The following is a 24,996-nucleotide window of genomic DNA, read 5'->3' on the forward strand; positions in this document are numbered from 1 at the left end:
CTCAGAGCAGTGTTTGTGTTGTGTTGTCTCCTAATAGAAGTGGTAAACTGCAGGCCATGGCAAGATAGTCTATAATCCATGTGGCTTCTAAAGATAGGATAGTAGTAGTAGTAAGTAATGAGCCCACTACTTTTGAAGAATCCTAAAAGCAAGTGGGACCTTGAAAGTCATCTGTTCCAAATTCCTTATTTTTACAATAAGGGAATGGGACTTACTCAAGGTCATATGGGCAGTCAGTGGTAGAATGGGCTGGAACTTTGGTTATGTCTGCTTTTAGTTCTCTTTCCATTATACCATGCATGGTTATAACCAACCTGTTTTCCCTAATTATGTTCTATTCTTGCCTCTTCAACCAGTTTCCAGTTCCTTGGGAGGAAGTTGTTTTCAGCTGCTTAACTATCCCCAAATACCCCGTGCATGTAGGAGGTACTCAGGAATGCTTAGGAAATAGATGAGTATAAGCTGCTCTTAGTCAGTGATCATTAGTTGCAAGACAGAAATGACTCAAGCTTTCAAAAATCAAGATAAGGGTCAGAGCTGGGAACTAGGAAATTGTCAGGAACCAAGGAAGTCTCTCCGGCGCCCTCTCTTTGAGGCTGTGTAATCTTTCTTCTCTCCTTTTCGTTCTAGTCACCAGCTTTCTCAGCTTCTCATCACTGTACACAGTCACCCCTGCCCCCATAGCTGTGTGACCTCTTAGCTTCAGAGATACCACTAAACTGACAGCCAGCCTGTGTTTTATTCCAGATTTTTGAAAGGGAGAACTGATGCTTCAGCTTACGATTGCAGGTTTAGGGTAGAGTAGGAGAGCATGGTCCCAACATGTCTTTGGGGACCCACACCCAGGATATTATCTGGACTGTGGGGAGGTGTGGGGCAGGGCCAGCCCTGTGAGGAGAGGGCATAGGCTTCGGACACTGAAGTTGGTGTAGTCTTGTTAATTATGTTGTTTCCTAATCAAAAAGCAGAACTGGGACAACTGTAACTGGGGACCACTAACTTTTTTTAACAGCTGATGGTTATCTAGAAGTTGAAGACATTGTATGTGGCAAGTTTGTTAGAGGGCTGGGTGGCCTCTGTCAAAGATTCCTCTATTGGGAAGGAAATTAGATTAATATATTTACCCAGGAATAAGAAATCGGGTGTCCTAGAGCAGAATAGTTGTCATGTGGCTCAGCAGCTGAAGGTAGTCAGGGTGTCCTTGGAGGAGTTGATGCTGGGCCCACACCAGTAGCCTTAGCCATGTGGCCCCGAGCTGGCCTCCGGGAGGCCTCACTCATATCCATCACACTTGACCAAGCCATTGAGAGCATTTGGGGTGCAATTCTGATACCTAATTTAAGCTTGGTGAGGAGGGGGCACTGTCTGTCTTATATTCCTAGGACCTGGCATAGTGTCTGGCTCATAGATAGTGCTTGATTTCTGTTGAATAAAGGAATATGTGACTTGAGAACATAAACCAAACATGGATATTTTTATTGTAAAAATTTATAACTACTCATGTTGTATTATGTAAAATAAATAGCATGAATGGAAAAAAAATACAAAGGTAACATTACTTGATCTTCTACAAAAGTTGTGAGAAGGTTTGGTGATAGGTGATTTTTCTCCATTTCAGGTTTTCAGTTTTGGAATGTAGTGATATTTTAATAGTAGGAAAATTAACCTATAATTAAGAAAGAAAAATTTGAAATATGTTTAGTCATATGGATGGTTAAAATGGGGACATACCTGTCATGAATCATAATGCTAGCAAGTATTCAGATTTATGGGAGATAGATCCAATTATAAAATCACTTCTCTTTCTTGTGTACTTGAAGTGAGTTGACACTTTGGGGAATGCTTTCCCTTCTCCTAAACTTAGCAGGACCAGCAGTTTGAGTCGAGAAAGTGACAGCCTTCATTTGTGGAAATCAAGCCCTCAAGTTAAAGAGGCACGAGCCTCATTTTGAGGACTTTTCCTGTTCCTGGCCCTCCTGCCTGTGCTGTTTTCCTGAAGACCCTACAGCAGCAGAAGCAGATGCCCTGTTCCCACCAGCCACTTGCTCTGTGCCCCCCACCCTGTCCCAGGGGACTAGGCCTCAAATGTCAGGAAGCCTTGTTGTTTAATGCTCATTGAGATTCCAAGTTTCTCTGGTATGGGATAGCTCATGAGTTTATAGTTTCACAGAATAGTTTGGGAATTGATTTTTAAAAAAGTAAGCCACATTAAAAATATGAAAGCCCATGAAGACTTTCTCCCCCCCATCTCCCCACCCCATATCTGATAGCTTAAAAAACACTACATTCCATTTTCTCTGAGTATTCCTCCCGTAACATTTGGAGAAAAAATTTTGAAATTGGGATAGATTATTCCAAATCATTGTGCTCTATATCTAAATTAACATAGTTGTTAAAGTTTAAACTCTGTGTTTGAAGTCATTTTAAAGTTCCTGGTAATGCAATGTTTTATTGTTCCTGGTGATTATTTTTAGTAGTGTCATGACCTGGGTCATGGCTCCCTGCATGTCTCCCAGCGGAAGGCTTTTGACTTTTGGCTTCTCTGGTCACCCAGTATTAGTGTAAACTCTGGTCCCACATGTCTACCTCTTGGCTGCCCTGCCTCAACCTCTCACAGCCCCCTTGGTTGTGATCTGTAATTGTGTTACCCACTGTAGGTTAGAAATGATTTCATTATCATCCTTTCGCTACTCCATTCTTTCAGAAATGGTATAGCTCTGTCTCTGCAGTCTCTGACGTGTGTTTCTAAATTGATTTTTGTCTGAGATTATAGAATTTTGGATGGCAGGGGCTAGAAGGCGTTTTTGTTCTCTTTGTGGCTGTCATAATACCCTGAGTCTGTGGAGCTCAATAAATCCTACTTGATATTGTTGATAACTTAGATTATCTGGAGCTTTTCATTTTAGAAGGAAAAAGCTTATTAATCCAACACCTCATTTTACAGATGAGAAGACTGAGGATTGAAGACCATTATGCTCACAGGGTCTCTACTGCATTGTATTTAGGATTAGTGTCCAGGGTCAGCACACCCTGTGCTGTCCACCACAGGCAGCCTGCCTAGGAGCCCTGGAGTCTGGGGGTCTGGGCTGCAGGGTACCTCTCCTGCCCCTACCTCAGTTTCCAGTTTCTTCCTTTGTAAATGGGATAGCAGTAACTGTCTTGTGCTATGATTGAGAAAAAAAAAAAGTGTGTATATGTGTGTGTGTGTGTATTTTTTTTTTAATCATCATTTTATTGAGATATATTCACATACCACGCAGTCATACAAAGCAAATCATACTTTCGATTGTTTACAGTACCATTACATAGTTGTACATTCATCACCTAAATCAATCCCTGACACCTTCATTAGCACACACACAAAAATAACAAGAATAATAATTAGAGTGAAAAAGAGCAATTGAAGTAAAAAAGAACACTGGGTACCTTTGTCTGTTTGTTTCCTTCCCCTATTTTTCTACTCATCCATCCATAAACTAGACAAAGTGGAGTGTAGTCCTTATGGCTTTCCCAATCCCATTGTCACCCCTCATAAGCTACATTTTTATACAACTGTCTTCGAGATTCATGGGTTCTGGGTTGTAGTTTGATAGTTTCAGGTATCCACCACCAGCTACCCCAATTCTTTAGAACCTAAAAAGGGTTGTCTAAAGTGTGCGTAAGAGTGCCCACCAGAGTGACCTCTCGGCTCCTTTTGGAATCTCTCTGCCACTGAAGCTTATTTCATTTCCTTTCTTTTTTTTTTTTTTTTTTTTTTACAGAGATGCAATTTTTTTTTTATCATCATTTTATTGAGATATATTCACATACCACGCAGTCATACAAGACAAATTGTACTTTCGATTGTTTACAGTACCATTACATAGTTGTACATTCATTACCTAAATCAATCCCTGACACCTTCATTAGCACACACACAAAAATAACAAGAATAATAATTAGAGTGAAAAAGAGCAATTGAAGTAAAAAAGAACACTGGGTACCTTTGTCTGTTTGTTTCCTTCCCCTACTTTTCTACACATCCATCCATAAACTAGACAAAGTGGAGTTTGGTCCTTATGGCATTCCCAATCCCACTGTCACCCCTCATAAGCTACATTTTTATACAACCGTCTTCGAGATTCATGGGTTCTGGGCCGCAGTCTAATAGTTTCAGGTATCCACCACCAGCTACCCCAATTCTTTAGAACCTAAAAAAGGTTGTCTAAAGTGTGCGTAAGAGTGCCCACCAGAGTGATCTCTCGGCTCGTTTTGGAATCTCTCTGCCACTGAAGCTTATTTCATTTCCCTTCACATCCCCCCCCTGGTCAAGAAGATGCTCTCCATCCCACGACGCCGGGTCCACATTCCTCCCCGGGAGTCACACTCCATGTTGCCAGGGAGATTCACTTCCCTGGGTGTCTGATCCCACGTAGCGGGGAGGGCAGTGATTTCACCTTTCAAGTTGGCTTAGCCAGAGAGAGAGGGCCACATCTGAGCAACAAAGAGGCATTCAGGAGGAGACTCTTAGGCACAAATACAGGGAGGCCTAGCCTCTCCTTTGCAGCAACCGTCTTCCCAAGGGTAAAACTTATGGTAGAGGGCTCAACCCATCAAACCACCAGTCCCCTATGTCTGTGGTCATGTTAGCAACCATGGAGGTGGGGTAGGCGAATACCCCTGCATTCTCCACAGGCTCCTCAAGGGGGCACTGCATCTTTTTTTTTTTTTTTTCCTTGTTTGTCTTTTTTCTTTTTTTTTTTTTTTTTAACTTTCCCTTCTTTTTTAAATCAACTGTATGAAAAAAAAAGTTAAAAAGAAAACAAACATACAATAAAAGAACATTTCAAAGAGACCATAACAAGGGAGTAAGAAAAAGACAACTAACCTAAGATAACTGCTTAACTTCCAACATGTTCCTACTTTACCCCAAGAAAGTTACATAATATAGCAACATTTCAGTGAACTTGTTCCTACTACATCCATCAGAAATTAACAGACCATAGTCATTTCTGGGCATCCCCAGAACGTTAAATAGCTTATCTGTTCTTCTTGGATTATTGTTCCCCCTTCCTTAATTGCTCTCTACTGCTAGTTCCCCTACATTCTACATTATAAACCATTTGTTTTACATTTTTCAAAGTTCACATTAGTGGTAGCATATAATATTTCTCTTTTTGTGCCTGGCTTATTTCACTCAGCATTATGTCTTCAAGGTTCATCCATGTTGTCATATGTTTCACCAGATCGTTCCTTCTTACTGCCGCGTAGTATTCCATCGTGTGTATATACCACATTTTATTTATCCACTCATCTGTTGAAGGACATTTGGGTTGTTTCCATCTCTTGGCAATTGTGAATAATGCTGCTATGAACATTGGCGTGCAGATATCTGTTCGTGTCACTGCTTTCCGATCTTCCGGGTATATCCCGAGAAGTGCAATCGCTGGATCGAATGGTAGCTCTATATCTAGTTTTCTAAGGAACTGCCAGACTGACTTCCAGAGTGGCTGAACCATTATACAGTCCCACCAACAATGAATAAGAGTTCCAATTTCTCCACATCCCCTCCAGCATTTGTAGTTTCCTGTTTGTTTAATGGCAGCCATTCTAACCGGTGTTAGATGGTATCTCATTGTGGTCTTAATTTGCATCTCTCTAATAGCTAGTGAAGCTGAACATTTTTTCATGTGTTTCTTGGCCATTTGTATTTCCTCTTCAGAGAACTGTCTTTTCATATCTTTTGCCCATTTTATAATTGGGCCGACTGTACTATTGTCATTGAGTTGTAGGATTTCTTTGTATATGCAAGATACCAGTCTTTTGTCAGATACATGGTTTCCAAAAATTTTTTCCCATTGAGTTGGCTGCCTCTTTACCTTTTTGAGAAATTCCTTTGAGGTGCAGAAACTTCTAAGCTTGAGGAGTTCCCATTTATCTATTTTCTCTTTTGTTGCTTGTGCTTTGGGTGTAAAGTCTAGGAAGTGGCCGCCTAATACAAGGTCTTGAAGATGTTTTCCTACACTATCTTCTAGGAGTTTTATGGTACTTTCTTTTATATTGAGATCTTTGGTCCATTTTGAGTTAATTTTTGTGTAGGGGGTGAGGTAGAGGTCCTCTTTCATTCTTTTGGATATGGATATCCAACTCTCCCAGCCCCATTTGTTGAAAAGACCATTATGGCTCAGTTCAGTGACTTTGGGGGCCTTATCAAAGATCAGTCGGCCATAGATCTGAGGGTCTATCTCTGAATTCTCAATACGATTCCATTGATCTATATGTCTGTCTTTGTGCCAGTACCATGCTGTTTTGGCAACTGTGGCTTTATAATAAGCTTCAAAGTCAGGGAGTGTAAGTCCTCCCACTTTGTTTTTCTTTTTTAGAGTGTCTTTAGCAATTCGAGGCATCTTCCCTTTCCAAATAAATTTGATAACTAGCTTTTCCAAGTCTGCAAAGTAGGTTGTTGGAATTTTGATTGGGATTGCATTGAATCTGTAGATGAGTTTGGGTAGAATTGACATCTTAATGACATTTAGCCTTCCTATCCATGAACATGGAATATTTTTCCATCTTTTAAGGTCCCCTTCTATTTCTTTTAGTAGAGTTATGTAGTTTTCTTTGTATAGGTCTCTTACATCTTTGGTTAAGTTTATTCCTAGGTACTTGATTTTTTTAGTTGCTATTGAAAATGGTATCTTTTTCTTGAGTGTCTCTTCAGTTTGTTCATTTCTAGCATATAGAAACATTACTGACTTATGTGCATTAACCTTGTATCCCGCTACTTTGCTAAATTTGTTTTTTAGCTCTAGTAGCTGTATTGTCGATTTCTCTGGGTTTTCTAGATATAAGATCATATCATCTGCAAACAATGACAGTTTTACTTCTTCTTTTCCAGTTTGGATGCCTTTTATTTCTTTGTCTTGCCGGATTGCCCTGGCTAGCACTTCCAGCACACTGCTGAATAACAGTGGTGACAGCGGGCATCCTTGTCTTGTTCCTGATCGTAGAGGGAAGGCTTTCAGTCTCTCACCATTGAGTACTATGCTGGCTGTGGGTTTTTCATATATGCTCTTTATCATGTTGAGGAAGTTTCCTTCAATTCCTACCTTTTGAAGTGTTTTTATCAAAAAGGGATGTTGGATTTTGTCAAATGCTTTCTCAGCATCTATTGAGATGATCAATTGATTTTTCCCTTTCGAGTTTTTAATGTGTTGTAATACATTGATTGTTTTTCTTATGTTGAACCATCCTTGCATGCCTGGAATGAACCCCACTTGGTCATGGTGTATGATTTTTTTAATGTGTCTTTGGATTCGATTTGCAAGTATTTTGTTGAGGATTTTTGCATCTATATTCATTAGGGAGATTGGCCGGTAGTTTTCCTTTTTTGTAACATCTTTGCCTGGTTTTGGTATTAGATTGATGTTAGCTTCATAAAATGAGTTAGGTAGTGTTCCATTTTCTTCAATGTTTTGAAAGAGTTTGAGTAAGATTGGTGTCAGTTCTTTCTGGAAAGTTTGGTAGAATTCCCCTGTGAAGCCATCTGGCCCTGGGCATTTATTTGTGGGAAGATTTTTGATGACTGATTGGATCTCTTTGCTTGTGATGGGTTGGTTGAGGTCTTCTATTTCTTCTCTGGTCAGTCTAGGTTGTTCATATGTTTCCAGGAAATTGTCCATTTCCTCTACATTATCCAGTTTGTTGCCATACAGTTGTTCATAGTATCCTCTTATAATTTTTTTAATTTCTTCAGGATCTGCAGTTATGTCACCTTTTTCATTCATTATTTTGTTTATATGGGTCTTCTCTCTTTTTGATTGTGTCAGTCTAGCTAGGGGCTTGTCAATCTTGTTGATCTTCTCAAAGAACCAACTTTTGGTGATATTTATCCTCGCTATTGTTTTTTTGTTCTCTATGTCATTTATTTCTGCTTTAATCCTTGTTATTTCTTTTCTTGTACTTGGTTTAGGATTGGTTTGCTGTTGATTTTCTAGCTTCTTCAGTTGATCCATTAGTTCTTTGATTTTGGCTCTTTCTTCCTTTTTAATATATGCGTTTAGTGCTATAAATTTCCCCCTTAGCACTGCTTTTGCTGCATCCCATAGGTTTTGGTATGTTGTGTTCTCATTTTCATTCGTCTCTATATATTTAGCAATTTCTCTTGCTATTTCTTCTTTAACCCACTGATTGTTTAGGAGTGTGTTGTTTAACCTCCAGGTATTTGTGAATTTTCTAAGTCTCTGGTGGTAAAGAGTACCGAATCTCTTTAGTACTGAACCTTTCTCCAGGTCTCTCTGTCCTTTCTTTGTTTCTCTGTGTGTAGGGCTCCCTTTAGTATCTCCAGTAGGGCAGGTCTCTTGTTAGCAAATTCTCTCAGCATTTGTTTGTCTGTGAAAAATTTAAGCTCTCCCTCAAATTTGAAGGAGAGCTTTGCTGGATAAAGTATTCTTGGCTGGAAATTTTTCTCACTCAGAATTTTAAATATATCGTGCCACTGCCTTCATGCCTCCATGGTGGCTGCTGAGTAGTCACTACTTAGTCTTATGCTGTTTCCTTTGTATGTGGTGAATTGCTCTTCTCTTGCTGCTTTCAGAACTTGCTCCTTCTCTTCTGTGTTTGACAGTGTGATCAGTATATGTCTCGGAGTTGGTTTATTTGGATTTATTCTATTTGGAGTTCGCTGAGCATTTATGATTTGTGTATTTATGTTGTTTAGAAGATTTGGGAAGTTTTCCCCAACAATTTCTTTGAATACTCCTCCTAGACCTTTACCCTTTTCTTCCCCTTCTGGGACACCAATGAGTCTTATATTTGGACGTTTCATATTATCTATCATATCCCTGAGGTCCATTTCGATTTTTTCAATTTTTTTCCCCATTCTTTCTTTTATGCTTTCATTTTCCATTCTGTCATCTTCGAGGTCACTGATTCGTTGTTCAACTTCCTCTAGTCTTGTACTATGAGTGTCCAGAATCTTTTTAATTTGGTCAACAGTTTCTTTAATTTCCATAAGATCATCCATTTTTTTATTTAGTCTTGCAATGTCTTCTTTATGCTTTTCTAGAGTCTTCTTGATTTCCTTTACATCCCGTACTATGGTCTCATTGTTCATCTTTAGTTCTTTGAGTAGCTGCTCTAGGTGCTGTGTCTCTTCTGGTCTTTTGATTTGGGTGGTTGGGCTTGGGTTATCCATACCGTCTGGTTTTTTCATATGCTTTATAATTTTCTGTTGTTTTTGGCCTCGTGGCATTTGCTGAACTTGATAGGGTTCTTTTAGGGTTTGTAGACCTATTGAAGTCCTTATCTCTAATTTATCAGATCTACAGCTTCGTGGAGTACACTTTCTCTAACTAACCAGCAGGTGGCGTCCACGAGCCACCTGTTCTCCACAAGCCAGTTCTCCCCTGCTTAGCCTTTTTGTTGAGTGGGGGAGTGAGTCTTGTGGGGCCCAATTGGTGTACCAAGCTTGTGTGTGTAGTTGGTGTTGCCTGCCCTGTATGTGGGGCGTGTTTCTGGGCAGTCGGCGAGGGGGTTTGCCCTAACAATCAAATCTCCCTGATGATCCTAGAGTTTTAAAGCTGCTGCATTAGTCTAATCCTTCAGTTCAGTCCTGCCACAGTTTGTCTTTGCCACTGACCCACAAGTCCTTGGTATTGGCGTATGGCTCCTGAGACTTACAAGTGGGCCCCTCTTCCAGGCCGTGCACCCCGGGTCCTCTGTTGAGGGATGACTGTGCTATGTCACAGGTGAGTGCCGTCCCCCCAGGGCAGTTCTGGGCTGCTGGGCTGTGTAGGGAGGCTCCCAGTCTGCTCAAATGATGGCTGAATGGGGCTTTGTTAATTCACACTGCTCCACCTTCCCAACTCTGGGACAATCAGCTGAGGTTGCAGGGAAGGCTAATGTCCACGCCCAGTTTTGTGGTGTGTGCCTGTTATTTGAAGCACTTCCGTCACACTGGGTTGTCTGGGGCAGCTCTGGCCTATGGGGCTGGCGATGGGCAGGAGTGTTTCCTGTGAGCGGACACCCCCCTTTTCTTGGGAAGTTGTGGTGTTTAGTGAATTTTCTCAGCCACTGGATTATTGCCTTTTGTCTCAGAGCTCTCTTAGTTCTGCTCTTGGCTTGACGTGCCCAAATTGCAATTCTTTGAAGCTTTCTGTATTGGGCTTCTTAGAGTAATTGTTTTAGAAAAAGAAAAAAGGATTGGAAAAAAAAAAAAAAAAAATGAAGGGCCCTCCTCAGAGATCTAATGGGTTATTGAAATGCTAATAGACAAAGCAACCAGGGCCATTAAGGAAAGGTCCACAGGGCAGAGAGATCAGCTTTTCTTCAGGATTTGCATATGCGCCTCAAGGCCTGAGCTCCGCCCTTCCGCTTTCTGTGTTCACCAGAACTCCAAAAATCCTCTGCTTTTATTTTGGAGTTTTTCGTGTTGTTTTTTTTTTTCTATGCCTGTCTCCTCTCTGCTGGGCTGGCAGCTCTCAGATTCTCTGGTGTCTGGTCTCAGTCTATCTATGGTTGGAGTATGGATCAGTAGAATGAGTTTCCGATAAGGGCTTCCACTGCAGTTCTCCCTTCTCCTTCCCGGAGCTGACAGCCCCTCCTCCCACGGGACTGAGCCTGGCAGGGAGGGGCGCGGGTCCCCTGGCCGCAAAAACTTACAGATTTCGCTGATCTCAGCAGTTCGACATTTTCATGAGTGTTGTATGAAGTATGCCCAAAGACAGATTGCTCTGTGGTGTCCAGTCCACGCAGTTCCTGGCTTTCTACCTACTTTCCTGGAGGAGTAACTAAAACTTACAGCTCACCAGTCTGCCATCTTGCCCCGCCTCCCTGTGTGTGTGTATTTAAAGAATTTATAATGAATGAGAATTTAGGCCTAAATAAGGCAAAAGTGCAAACCCTTGGAAAACATCATTGACCTAGGGAGATGTTGTGGCTGAGGGACAGGGCTTGGGAATGTTCTGTTTTCATGTTTGAATTTGTGTGACCTCTGAGAGGATATCCTGGAATCTCAGCTCTTCATTTTCATCAAGACCCTTTCCTTGCACACCCACCTTTTCTGAGCTGCTGGAATTTAAAAAATGGGCCCTGTGAGCTTCTTTTCTTTACCTCATTCCAGCCTGTAGTTCTTTGTTTTCTTGGTATGTTATGAGACGAAACGAAATGATATTCCGTACTGGTTAATAACTTTTGTTGTCACAAACATTTCTGCGAATGACTTCTAGTTGTTTGAGGGGAAAAGGGTCATGCATAGTTTCAGAAAGGTGTATTGACTTGGAGATGTGGTAGAGTGTTCTGGTTAAGAGTTTTATTTAAAGGATGTTTAAGTCAGATTGGCCTGAGCTTAAACTCTGGCTCATCTGCTTATGAGCTGTTTGACCAAGGTCTGTTGCTTAACCAGTCTGTGCTGCCATATCTTCAGCTGTAACACAGGTCTCGTAATAGCACCCATCTCCCAGGGTTAAGGATATTGAGGCAGTCAAGGAGCAGGTACTCAATAAATGGGAGGTGTTGTAATTGCTACATAAAAAAGAGCACGGGCAGTCTATTTCTAAGGAAATAAAGTTAGCCACCTTCTCACACCCCTCCACAAATGGCAGCCATTCTTTAATTCCACCCCCACCACTTCCACTTTTAACATCACTGGACTTTTATGGGTAACTGACAGGATGTTCTTGGACAATCAGGGACTCCGTGGCATGTTGTCAAAAAGAACCTCTGTGGGCCTTATGGAAATTGCTTTGCACAATTACTTCAGGTTTCTGAAGAAGTGTATGTATTCTCCTGAAGTCACAGCCAAAGGAAACCTGGTTCCTTGGGGGATGGCTGGATGTTGCTATCTCCCCCCAGGGTACACCCATGGAGACAGGCCCCACCTCTCTAACGGCCGCATACCCCAAATTCAGAGGCCAAGAGTGCTAACAACTCAGGCCAAGTCTTCCTCTTCAAAACTCTCTGAATGGGGAGAGACAGAAGACCAGGATTCATGGAAATAAATTAGTCATAGACAGTTCACTCTTTAATGTCCTCCTGGGCAAAAGGCTAAACACAGGGCAGCTTTCATGACCCCCGAGGCTGCCAGGGGCCGTGAGTGGAAGCTGCATGTCTATGCACACAATCAACAGGCTTAGGAAGAATCGATTTCCTTGGGGCTGACCGGTCTCAGCATTTAAGGTGCAACTTTGAAGCTGCTGAGTGGGCAGTACTTGATTTTCTATGTAGGGCCTCAGTGTTTAGAAAAGGATCCCTTCTTTGGAGTGACAAATATGTAATTCTCTACCTAATTCCTTTACTTATGCAGTCAGAGCAGCCAGTTTCTCCTGCCTCCCTCTTTGTTATATCCTGTGCATGAGTATCTGGATGGTCACGTGTAACCGCTCTCAATTCTTAATAATCCTGAATGAAAATTCAGTGTGCTGGGACTTGCCATATTCAATTATAGTCACAAGAGATTTTCAAAGGAAATGTAACTTCTTTAATGAATTTTTTGGGCAACCTGTGGTAGTGTTTAAGAAATTTGCTTACCACAGAGTTTTCAGAGAGCATATAAGCTTGATGTGTCCACTTTAACTCATGACACAGATTACATTGTGTTTGAAATACATGGAGATTTTAAGTGAATACCAGGGTACGGACTATTAAGGGATGGAAGACATCTCAGTGATCATATAGGTGGTTTATTTTCTACATGAGAACAACAAAGCTCAGAACTTAACCAGAATCCCACAGCTAAAACCCAGACTTCCCAACTGCCTAACAGTCATGGATACCTGAAAAGAATGCTCCTTCCCAATTTGATTTTTCCAGATATGGGTCCTTAGAAGGAAAGCAGTGAGGCTCGGGGTTTTCCAGGTGGAAAGGTCACATTTCCACGTATAACCCAGTGAGCATTGTGTTGAGTTGGGGGAAGAATTGGGTTCACTATTTTAAACTGCTTATTTCATAGTGTGGACTTCCCCATCTCTTCTCCCCGGTAAAGCACAAAACTATTTCCTAACTTTCAAGTCATGGGCTTCCTTTCATGAATTCCGACCTTAGATGATATCCAGATAAGCATTGTGTAATGGGGTGGGTGGGGTAAGTCATAGATGCGTGAGAGGCAACAGGGAGGGTGGAGGCAGTGAAGTTTATAACTGGAGCTTTTAGCAGTTAATTGCTGGTCAGCCACTAAATCACAGAGTTCTCTTTCTGGGGCTATGGTCCAAACAAAAACCCCCACCAGGGTGGCCTCACTGCCTCTGATAATCACCTGTACATTTTGAAAGTGTGAGATGCCTTTGGGACTTTTCCTCTCTTTTCTCTCTCTGATTTTTTCCCTTGGTCACCCATTGTTCTCTTATTCCCCTTTTCCTGAGCCCCTTTCAGTGACATCTGCTTTCCATTCCTGCTTTCTTCCCACTTTCTTCCCCTTTCCCATTAGTTCCTACCAAATGTCTCCCCAGCTCTTCTTTGGGGATTGCAGGACTATGACGTGACCCTGCTCGTTTTTAATTGTTTCTAGTCAAATAGTTTCAAATGCCCTCTCTCTGGAGATGAGTCTTAAATATGCACATACCGCCCTGATGCCTTCTGTGAGCCTGGTCACGGTGCTGCTTCCTGCAACTTGCTCCCACTTGGGTGCGTCTCAGGCACTTCAGGCTCTTTACCCCGTGATAGTGTTTTAAAAGGGTGGTTATAGGTGAGGAGACGTGCCCAATACAATGCAAACAAAAAACCAGGTGGTAAAACAGGAGTTAGATTTGTAGGTACAGTGAATATGCAAGAGAAGATCAAAGGAAAATACATGGAAATGTTAAGAGCACTTATCTTTGGGAGGTGAGATTATAGGTAACATTTTTCCTTTTTATTCCTTCATATTTTTAGAATATTTCCAGTTTCTTTGCAATCAATTAAAATATTACTTTTATTGGGAAATAAAGCCAGTCAGCACACCTAAAAACCCTTTCTTGGGCCACAGGGGGAAAAACTGGGTTCCTCTTCTTGAAAATCACAAATTCTGCCAGTGTTGTATCATCTTACCAGTCATTCAAGATTAGAAGCTGTGCAGAAGGCTCTTCAACTGTGCCACCTGTGTTCTCTCTCCTTTCACAGTGCACTTCTTACCCACCCCTTTCTTTCTGTTCCACCACTGCCACTTGATCCAAGCTTCCATCTTGCAGACCTAGGCAGCCACAGTAGCTCTTCCTCCTGCCTCTTGAGATGGTTTCTTTCCATTACACAGTCTTGACCATCATGTTACCCAGATACAATAATACCATTTTTAATGAGGGTCCAAACTTTGCATACAAGATACAGCTCCTGCCCACAGCATAATAAAGTAGATTTATTGTGTTATTTAACATGCCCATATACTGAATGCATAGTGCATGTACTAGGTATTGGGTTAAAGTGGATTTAATGATGGATAAAAGACCAAGCATTGTTGTCTTTTATTAATGCAATGCTGTTTTGTGGCATAAATCTTAATTATTTTGGAGATGTATCTTTACCAGGATAAAATAATCCTTTCCCCCCCCATGCTTTATAAGTAGTAAGTACATTAAATATACAAATTAAACCTGCCCATCTATATTATAAATGTCTTTCTTGACTTTTGCTTCTTTCACAGAGCCTTAATGCTTTTTCTGCCCTGAGCCTATTTTGTCTGTGTTTTATTGAAAAGCTGTGTTTTTCTCATGTCTTGAATCTGTGGGTGGTTGTCCTTTTTTAATTCATCTTCTTATGTGGATGATCAAGCGATTTTAACCAGGATTTGGGCTTATGAACCAGGCACTGTAAATTCTACTCCATGATAACCTGGGGTCTTGGAAGCACAAGTTTGATAAGTGTCTACCTGTTTGGTGCACTGGAACAGTCAGTTTGGAAACACCATTTTAAAGCTGCTTTTCAGGGTTAGGTAAATGTTGTCCTGCATGGACAAGGAAGCAGGCTGGGTGAGGGAGTGGGATCAAAGATAGACCAGAGGAAGCAGACCACTTTTAAGACCCATCCCAGGACCTAGCTCAAAGTACAACACATGTAAACGATGCCACAAGGCAGTATGGGGCAGTTGCCATGTTAATGGCGTAGATGGCAAGTGCAGTGAGTTCAGAAGGAAGTCCAGTTCTGAGCAAGAATCTTTGGTGGTCAAGCAGATCCCTCTTCAGAGTCCCTAGGTCTCCTCCCCTCTACCCCCGCTGCCCCCCGCACACATAAAACTCTCATTATGCCAGTCCAGCAAGACTCAACTCGAGGCTCTCTTCTTCCTTTTGGTCATAATAAAGCCTGTATCAGTGCTTTCCAAACTTTTCTGTATTCTTAGCTGCTGACTGTGCTTTTTTTTTTTTTTTTTTTTTTGCTAAGGAAAGCTTGTAGAGGTCCTATAAAACAGATTAAATCAGACCTGCTTTTCTGAAATGAGATGGGGTTGGGGGGTGGGGGTTAGTTCAGAGCGACCCCCATTTTTTCCCACTACTCCCCCAGCCCCCTGCATGGGCTTTGAGAACCCACAGAACTTCCCTGAGTATCATTTGAAAGCTACCACTCCATAATGCAGCCACTTTACTCTTTGCAGGTCTCATTTTGACCTTCATAACATCCTGTGCTATGGTCAGGGGAGATTGGATGGGTGAGGATGTTGATTTCCTCTTTAGCATTCTTTTCACCTGCCTCAGTAGAAATTGCCAAGCAGAAAGTCCCCACAATATTGAGCATGCCTTTCTTGGCAGTGTGTGGTTGCAGTTACCGGAGGGTCCGCCTTGATGTGAGGTGAGGGCTGGAGAGGAGGAGGCTCACACAGTGGTGGCATTTTGCTCCATGCTGTAAAAAAACAAGCTGCTTTTCTGCAGATGGTTCAGTAACATGGGTTGAGAAATCATGCTTTTAGCCTTTGGTAGTATATTTTCTATTTGTGTTGAGTGACTCATTAGTCTGTGTCTCTATGTGTAGATCTGGAACTTTTCTGGAAGGGGATTTATTATTGCTATAATAGTGCAGGTAGTTGAACTGGGCCAGCAGGGAGGGGCTGCTTTCTGAAGGCATTTCTTAAGAAAATGGGATTAATTATAGTTCACACAATTGCCTTTGTCAAAGATAAAAACAAGATTTGGCTGGTGTTTGAAAAGCAAGGTAGATTTACATTTCTAAACTTTACTTAATGGTCAGGTCACCCATAATGTGGATGCTTAATTAATTTGAAATAACTTATTTTAAAGGCAACCATGTTCCCTAGTGGCATGTAATGTAAAGCCACCAATTAGGGTAAAGCTAGTACCTACAGCAAATGGCGGGACCAGGGGTTCTCAGAGAATAGTGTGCATCAGAATTCCCCATTGCTAAAACTCGGATTGCTGGGTCCCACCCTCGAATTTCTAATATAGTAGATCTAGGGTAGGGCCAAGATTTTGCATTTCTAACAAGCTTCCAGGTGATGCTGATGCTTCTGGTCTGGGGGACACACTTTGAGAACTGCTGCCATAGAATGATCTTGTGCCCTGTATCTGTCCACCATGGCTGTGTGTGCAATTGGAGGAAGCAGTCAGACATCTTGTCCTCTACGCCCACAGTGAGCTCCAAGCTGACCTTTACTATACGATCCAAGGTGTGAGGGATGTGGGGAGTGGCGTGCCCTTCTGGGGGCCTGGCTTGGTCAACACTGTGGCTGTGGTCTTGTGTGGTCTCTGTTCCACTTCACCTGTGCTTAATTCCCAACACCTGAAGTTGCCAGGCAGTGGGTGTAAACGTACAGGAGCACTGCTGCCTCCACCCAGGGTTCTATCTTGAAATATAGGCAGGGGGCTTTAATCCTTGGCACGTGGGTCCCCACGAACTGTGTCGCATGAATAAAAACTAGGACGGGGCACTGGATCAGGAGACAGTAGACCTGGGCTTTGGAACTGAATCTTTGTCCTTCGGTGAACCCTTCCCCTGACCCCGGGAGGTCTCATTCACAGTACCTCAGGGCCATGGGACTGAAAGCAGAGGGAAAGGAGAAGGCACCTTGTCATCTCAGCTCTGCCATTTACCAATCAGGCAATGAGCAAGCTCCTTGACTTCCCTGTGCTTCTGTTTCCTCTTCCCTAAATCACAGACAACAATAGTGCCCATGGCAGTTTCATGGCAGGATTAAATGAGTAGTCCTTGAAAGCACTTAATAGATTTTTTAAAAGTGCCAGACCATTCAACACCCGCTGTTTTGCATTATTGACTCTGTGACTAGAGCTGCTGGTCAAACCTACTCTGAAATTCAGCAGCCCTGAAAAGGAGAGGGTGTCATGGGCCAGAGAGGCCTTTGAGAACAGCTGCTCCCATCTCTTTACTTTCTTGGGGAATGGGGGGAACGCATTCAGGCCTAGAGCCAGGAGGGGTTTGTACTTCTTTGGGCCTCAGTTTCCAAACCTGCAAATAAAGGCAGGGGATTGAGCTCAGTTATCTTCTAGAGTCCCTTTCCATGTTTCTGTGTTCCTGTGACTGCTAACGATTTCCCCCGACAATCTTGAAGAAAGAAGAAAAGTGATCCTGGGACAGCCAAGGCAGTGACTGTGTTGGCTGCTGGGGTGGGGAAGCCCCAGGAGGCAAGGCCCAGGTCCCCAGACACCCCCCCCCCCCATGCACATCCTGGTGGTACTGACAAGGAACCTGTTCTTCTGTTGCCTTTCCCCCTCCACTGTATCTCATAAAATTCCATGGACCACAATTTGAAATGTAGGATTACCTAAGTGGTAATAGAAGACAGCAAACTATTACAAGGATCAGCATTTTATGTTCCGACTGAGGCTGAATATTTGTTTCTCTTTATGGTTTTATTATCTTTCATCAAGAAATGAGAGTCCTGGCTTTTGGCCCCCTCAAAAAGTACAGTATCATTTCCCTTGCAGATGCAACAATAAATGCCATTTATTTCAAAGGATGATTTTATCCAGCGCATTACATTTTCTTTACAACATTATCTTGGTTCTTTTCAAGCTGATGCAGATCTGAACTTTTATGGCCACTAAATCTCCATTCCTGGGGAGAAAAACAAAGTTCCTTGTGACTCTGTGCTCCTAGCAGCTCAGCCCATAGGGAGGAAGCCAGGGTTGCTGTTGCCTGACCCACCATAACCTTCCAAAAGGGCCTGCATGCCTCTTTTTATCCAGCTCTGGTCTCTGCTCCTTTCCCAGTTTCTCTTGGGCTTCCCCCCCATGTCATCTTTGCTTCTCTGTTGAACTGTTTCATCACCCCTAACCAGTCTTTCTGTACCATCCTTTCTGCTTCTTGTCTCAGTCCTCTTCACACAGCCTTGGAAACTCATCCAAAAGGGCTAATTTGGGAGAGTGTGAGGGTGAAGGTCTGCAGGGCTCTGGCTTCTGTTGTTAGTTTCTGCATATCTTGAGTGGCTCTTTTTTACTTAACTTGTGGGTCTGCCTCCCAGTCACACCTGCCCCCCTCCAGTCCTTCCTGTCTCAGGCAGTTAGGCTCTCTGCTCTGTGTCCTTACCTATTTTTTTTTTTTTGGAGCATTTCCCACAGTATTTAATAAAAGCCTTTCATTTGCCTGATCCCCTAGGCTATGCCTACCTTGATGGACAGGGATTTATCTTGTTCAGCCTACCCCTTTAGTGCTCAAGAGTGCACAAATGAATTGTCTTCCTTAAAAACAAAGCAAAACAAAACAAAACAAAACAAAGAAACAGTTAAAAAGCCCCAAATATTCCATGATTCCCAATTCCTTACTAATGATGTATTGATCAGATATTCAAGATCTTCTGAAATCTAGTCTCAATCATCCCTGCCTTTTCTTTTCACCTGCACACCATCTGATCATCAGCTCAAGTGGGTCATTGGATGATTAATTGAAAGTCACCTGTATACCTTATTTATGCTATTCTCTTGATCTGAAATGTCTCTCATCATTTCTGCCTGGTTAAATTTTACCTCTCCTTCATGGTCTACCACCACTCCCCAAAGAACTAATAATGATGATGAAGAGGAGAAGAAGAATGGTAGCTAAAATTTTATCAAATGGGTTCTATTTGCCAGGCTTGGTTCTTCTCACACATTAACCTGTTTTATCCTTATAGTAATCCTAGGAAATAGGAACTGTTGTACCCGTTTTGCACATGAGGAAGCTGAAGTGCAAAGTGCTCAAATAGCCTGTTCAAGGTTGAGTGGCTAGATAAGTGGTGGAGCAAGGATCCATCCCACGCATCTGGCTCTAGGGCCCATACTCTTGACCCCATAAACAATAGAAATTGGTCTTCTCTGAACTTACAGAACACTTTCTTTGTATTTCCCCTTATTATAGTAGTTGTGGATCTGTATTAATTACCCTATTGAGATTTTTTTTTTCAGTTTTTTTTTAATTGTGGTAACACATACACAACATGAAATTTCCCATTTTAACCACCTTCAGGTTTACAGTGGTATTAATTACATTCACAATGTTGTGTTACCATCACCATCCATTACCAAATTCTTGCCATCACCCTGAACAGAAACTCCATACCCATTAAGAATAAACTCCCTATTCTCTTCCCCCCAGTAACCTGTAATCTGCTTTCTATCCATGAATTTGTACTCTCTGTTATTTCGTATAAAGGAGAGTATACAATATTTTTCCTTTTGTGCATGGCTTGTTTCATTCAACATGATGTCTTCAGGGTTCATCCATGTTTTAGCCTGTCAGAACTTCATTCCTTTTTTATAGCTGAATAATATTCCATTGTTTGTATATACCACTTTTAATCCATTTACCCATTGATAGACACTTAGGTCACTTCTACCCTTTGGTGTACAAGTATCTGTCTTAGTCCCTGCTTTTAATTCTTTTTGGTATATACCTAGAAGATGGATGGCCAGGTCATATGGTAATTCTGTGTTCAATTTTCTGAGGAAGTGCCAAACTGTTTTCCACTCCAGCTGCACCATTTTACATTCCCACCAACAATGTAAGAGGATTCCTATTTCTCCACATCTTCGTCAACACTTGTTATTTTTTGTTCTTTTTAATATCCTTTGTAGTAAGTTTGAAGTGGTGTCTCATGATTTTAATTAACATTTCCGTAATGGCTAATGATGTTGAGCATTTTTTCATGTGTTTGTTGGTCATTTTTATATCTTCTTTGGAGAAGTGTCTATTGAAGTTCTTTGTTTTTTGATTGGGTTGTCTTTTTGTTGTTGAGTTGTTGGAGTTGTTTATTTATTCTGGATATTAACCCCTTATCAAATGTATGGGCCTGCAACTATTTTCTCCCATTCTGAAGGTTGTATTTTCACTTTCTTGATGATATCTTTTACACAAAAGCTTGTAATTTTAACGAAGTACAATTTGTATCTTTTTTCTTTTGTTGTTCATACTTTTTGTGTCAAGTCTAAGAATCCATTGCCTGATAAAAGGCCCTGAAAATATTACTCTGTGTTTTCTTCTAAGAGTTTTATAGTTTTAGCTCTTATATTTAGGTCTTTGATCCATTTGGAATTAATTTTTGTGTATATATATATATTTTTGCATGTGGATATCTGGTTCTCTCTACTACATCATTTGTTGAAGAGACTATTCTTTAATCATTGAGTAGATGGCACCCATGTAAAAATCAATTGGCCATATGTATGTTGCAATTTGAGAGACTGTTGAGATTTGAGAGACTGTCTCATTCATATGTGCATTTCAAGCAGCATGCTGTGCATTTAGCAAGAACTTCCAAATATATTCTTTATTATCAAATGAATGTGTTTAATTTGTTTTCCTGTTGCTAAACTGTTGTATAATACCACTGTAGAAAATAATGTTCTCTTTTGATTGTTTTCCATAAAACATCCAAAGAAGTCAGTAGAGGATTTAGAGCAATCTTGAGTAAATTAGTTAATTCATTCAGTGAATATTCACTGTGTATCTCTATTTCCCAGGTACTGTCCTACACCCTGGGGCATAGCAATGAACCCCAAAATCTCTGTTCTTCTGGCATTTACATTCTATTTTAGTAAAGGTAAAGTTGTTCATACTTTATAAATAGTTTGACAGCAGTCATAGAGGACTACCTGTTCATTTCTTAAAATCTACATAGCCGTTTTCCTGTTGTTTTCCTTTTTTTAGGAACTTTTCTTCAGCTTTTGGTAACAGCAGATTCTGCAGATGTTAATCCCTGTTTTTGTTACCTTTTCTCCAGAGTTCAATTCCAAAGTTCAGTGTTCAGTTTCAATTCTTGTTTCCAAAAATCTATTTATGTTGTTCAACAGAGGTTTCAGAATATCTAGAATTTTTAAAAAATGTCTTTTTTATGGCATGGGAGTTCAGGGTTTTTCAAGAGGAATGGAGAGAGTTAGAAAAAAGGGGTAACAGAAAAATCCAGAATATTGGGAGAATAATGGTCTATCTCTTCACTTTCTTCCTGGAGCTCCTGTTTCTTAGTGGGCACTTAAAGTCTGATTTAATGTCAGGTCTATAAAAGGAGGATAATTGCAGTGGAAAACCTAATAAGAGTGTTTTGTGAAAACGTCAGAAAGGAGCCCTATATCCTACATTTTATGGAGACAGATACTAGAGAAATATAAGGCCGTTTTGATGTTTTTTTCTTCTCTGTTACAGCATTGATTCTGCTCATACCAACGATGCAATGTCACACTCTACCCTGCACATTTATGTGCAGAGAGAAAAAAAGAATGCAGCAGCACAGAGTTGTTGGAGAATAATTTGGCGTCTAAAATATTGACACGCCAGCATAGTTCATATTTATGACTCTATTGGGATGCCATGGTAATGATTTAAATGGAAGCAATTGTCTCTTAGGGCCCCTGAACTATGACTGGTTTTAAAATTCGTATAACCCATCGAGGGTTGTTTCTGAAAGTCTACATAATTTAATTTAAGCATTCTACATCCTGTCATTTCAGGAGATGTTAGAATACTAAAATCTAATCCTAGACCAATGTGCTATCACAGTCCTTTGGTTTTGTGGCTTTGCAGACTTTATTAATATGTCTGACAGTGCCTGTGGTCTCCACAGTTGGGGTAGTTGGAGGCTAATATCATTTCTCACATTTTGCACTGAGGTACTGGAACCCAAAAAGCACGTGTGTTTACAAAGAGCACCTACACAGCTGGCCTGGGGAGCAAACCCTCAGCCCCCAGCTCAGGCTCTCCTGCACCAAGTCTTGCTTTTGCACATTGGCCTCTGTGAAACACTCTCTCAGCTTGAATACAAGTCGAGGAAAGAAGCCAGATCTCCGGGATTGTTCTGGAGAATATTAGAAACATCAGCGTAGCCTTTCTTAGAGCACCTAGCACATTGCTGGGAATGTGTAAGAGACTCAGTAAATAGTGGTATGATCGGCTTAGAAATTATCTAAATTTTAAAAATGCACATATTTATTATTAGAATCAAGGTCTCAGTTAATAGTTGTCCAACATTTTAATTTTATTATCCTCACCCTGCCACTCCACTCATCCCCTGTGTACATGAGTACACACTTCACAAAACTGCCCCCCCCCACCAACATGCATGAAAGGGGACTGATTGTGAAACTGTAGATTGCCCTGAATCTGGATCTTTTAGGATTGAAAAGAAAACAGCCCACTTGGACTGATTCAGCCTGGCCAAATTTAGAACAAACAAATATTTTAACTAGCTCTGTTTGTAAATTACTTAAAACACTGTGTGGCTTGGCTCCTCGTAATATGAACAAAAGATAATACTTTAGAAAAAATTTTTAATAGTAATCTATGAGATTAGTAATTATTACCACATAAAATAAATTTGGGTGAAGAAGATAAATTTTTACCCCTTCCCAGGGTTTAGGAGAGAAATGTGATGAGTTTTTTCTTCCAAGTCATTGGTTTTCAACTAGGGGTAATTTTGCCCCTCCTGCCCTCCGGGACGGTTGGCAATGTCTAGAGATATTTTGGATTGTCACAACAGGGGAGTGGGGAGCTTCTGGCATCTGGTGGGTTGAGACCACGGATATTGCTAAACATCCTAAAATGCCCAGGAAAGCCCCTCACGCCCCTTCCCTCTACTCCCCCCCCACACCCCGCCTCCACTCTCCCCCATGCCCCCCCCCACAACAAAGAATTGTCAAGCCCAAATGTCAATAGTGCTGAGGTTGATAAACCCTCTTGTAAACTATTAGGTTTATTTGCTGACTTTAACGTGGGTCAGCTTTTATTTAGTTATTTTAGAGGTGAAATTAATACTAGTCCTAATAACACTTCTTTGTGTTCTGGACTTGACCGTGGTACCCTGACCAAAGTTGGGATGAGCTCTTGCCATGTGTTGAAGGCCTGAATGCAGGCCAGCTGAGAAGAGTAGCACTTGAATGCGAAGGAAGGTGCAGAGCTGACGTGATAAGTAGATATGGTTGCACGAGAGAATGAAGAGTGAAAACTTGGTGTGCAGCCCTGCTCTACACAGTGTGCTCTGAGAGCCGGCAGTGGGGCATCTCTTGGGAGCTTGATGGAAATGCAGACTATCAAACTCTGAATCAAAATCTGCATTTTAACAGGATCTCCAGGGGACGCTTGTGTGTATTGATGTTAGAGATGCATTGATGTCGGTGTTTTTAACTCTGGAGTAAAGTAGACCTAGGTTCAAATCACGGCTCTGACTCCTTCTGAGTGACCTTGCCCACGTGACAAAACCTCGCTGCACCTTAGTTATTTTGGCTGTAAATTGGGGATAATAATAGGACCTATCTCTTGAGGTGGTTGTGAGAATCAGGCAAGCTTATGTGTGTCAGGCACTCATTGCATGGTAAAAACTCAACAAGCTATAGCTACGATTGATAATAAGAAATGGGTGGCAAAAAGTAGAGAGCATTAGGGAGGCAATTTATGTCTTAAATCTCACAGGAGTCATTACCAAACAATTCTTGTATTCTTTACATATCTAATTTCTATAAATAAGAAAATATCAGAACCTGGATCTTTATGAGTTTCTATAAACTGTGGTCCTGGTCAGTGGCCCGACTGGCAGAGAGTAAATGGTTCTGGGACCAACTGCCTGAACCCCTAGAAATGTGCCAGCAGCCCAGCCTGAGCTCCACCTGCTCTGTTCACGACACTCCAGAATTTGAAAGTGGTGTAGTGGGAGTTTTGAAGACACTCAGGTGGAGAAAGGCTATGGTAAACAGGAAAGGTGAGGTTGGAGGAAGGAAACTCAGTGAGGCAGGCCCTTGTTTTATGAAGAGGTTTAAAGAATGGGAAAGAATTTAGGTCAGCTTCACGTACTGCTCAGCAGGGCTTGTCCTCTGTGGACTGGATTCGGCCTGTGCTGGGTTCTCTTTGCACACACATGAAACAATGTTAAAACGCTGCTCTGAAGGCTGCTCCAACAGCCTGCCACATCAGCCAGGACTTTGCATGAGAATTTTTTTTTGGAGACGAAAATCTTTTGCAAAGCAGTGGGAGTGTAAATACTTCTAATATGAGATAAACCAGCACTTTAATCATAAATGCAGTATCCAACAGAGTTCTAACAGCCAAGATGGTAAAAGAAAAAGGAAAAAAAGAGGAAAGAAAAGGGCTGAAATGGAAAACCTCAAACTAAAATAAATTACATAAGAATACTGACTAGAATTCTTTTACCAAAAAGGATTAATTTGAACTATATCATTTTCAATAATGACTAATCCTAAGTGTACAGGTGTTTTGGGGGGCTTTATTTGTTTCTTATGTGTTTTGCAGGAGAGCATTTTCAATCTTTGGTTTAAATCAGAATAAATTTGCATTATTTTTCTTTAATAATTTTTTATTGACTAAAAAGTGTTTTTAGTCAAGAATTTAGAAAATGCAGAAATACAAAGAATAACAACAGCACCCTCAAAACCAGCTCCTTATTTATCTCTTCTTTTAGTCAACAATTACTTATCATGTACCTGCTGGGTTCTAAGAACTGTGTTAGCTGCTGGGCAAACTCTCACGGACAAGCCGGCAAGGATCTTGCCACCTTAGAGTTTATAGTTGAGTGGCTAAAACTTTGATATGTATTTTTCTCTGCCCCTTTTATGAATAGATAATAGCAAACAATAAGAGCTAATATTTATTGTGTTCTCACTGTGCATCAGA

At 41.3% G+C, this 24,996-nt stretch overlaps 1 protein-coding gene across 7 annotated transcripts in view; it reads left to right on the forward strand.

Moving 5' to 3' along the window:
* The window catches only part of TBC1D1 (TBC1 domain family member 1), a 238,182-nt gene that overhangs the window by 157,481 nt on the left and 55,705 nt on the right, over positions 1–24,996 (forward strand). The window contains exon 1 of one of the 7 annotated variants that reach the window (XM_037829567.1): positions 20,488–20,923. The exons of 5 other annotated variants lie outside the window; for them this stretch is intronic. In XM_037829567.1, the coding sequence (XP_037685495.1) occupies positions 20,872–20,923 (52 nt within the window). In that variant the 5' untranslated portion in view covers positions 20,488–20,871. Of the gene's footprint in view, positions 1–20,487; positions 20,924–21,534; positions 21,691–24,996 lie in introns of those variants that run through there. One more of the 7 variants, XM_037829569.1, reaches the window with a different exon arrangement.

The sequence above is a fragment of the Choloepus didactylus genome, chromosome 3 (genome assembly GCF_015220235.1).
Source record: "Choloepus didactylus isolate mChoDid1 chromosome 3, mChoDid1.pri, whole genome shotgun sequence".
In the NCBI taxonomy this organism is placed as follows: Eukaryota; Metazoa; Chordata; class Mammalia; order Pilosa; family Megalonychidae; genus Choloepus; species Choloepus didactylus.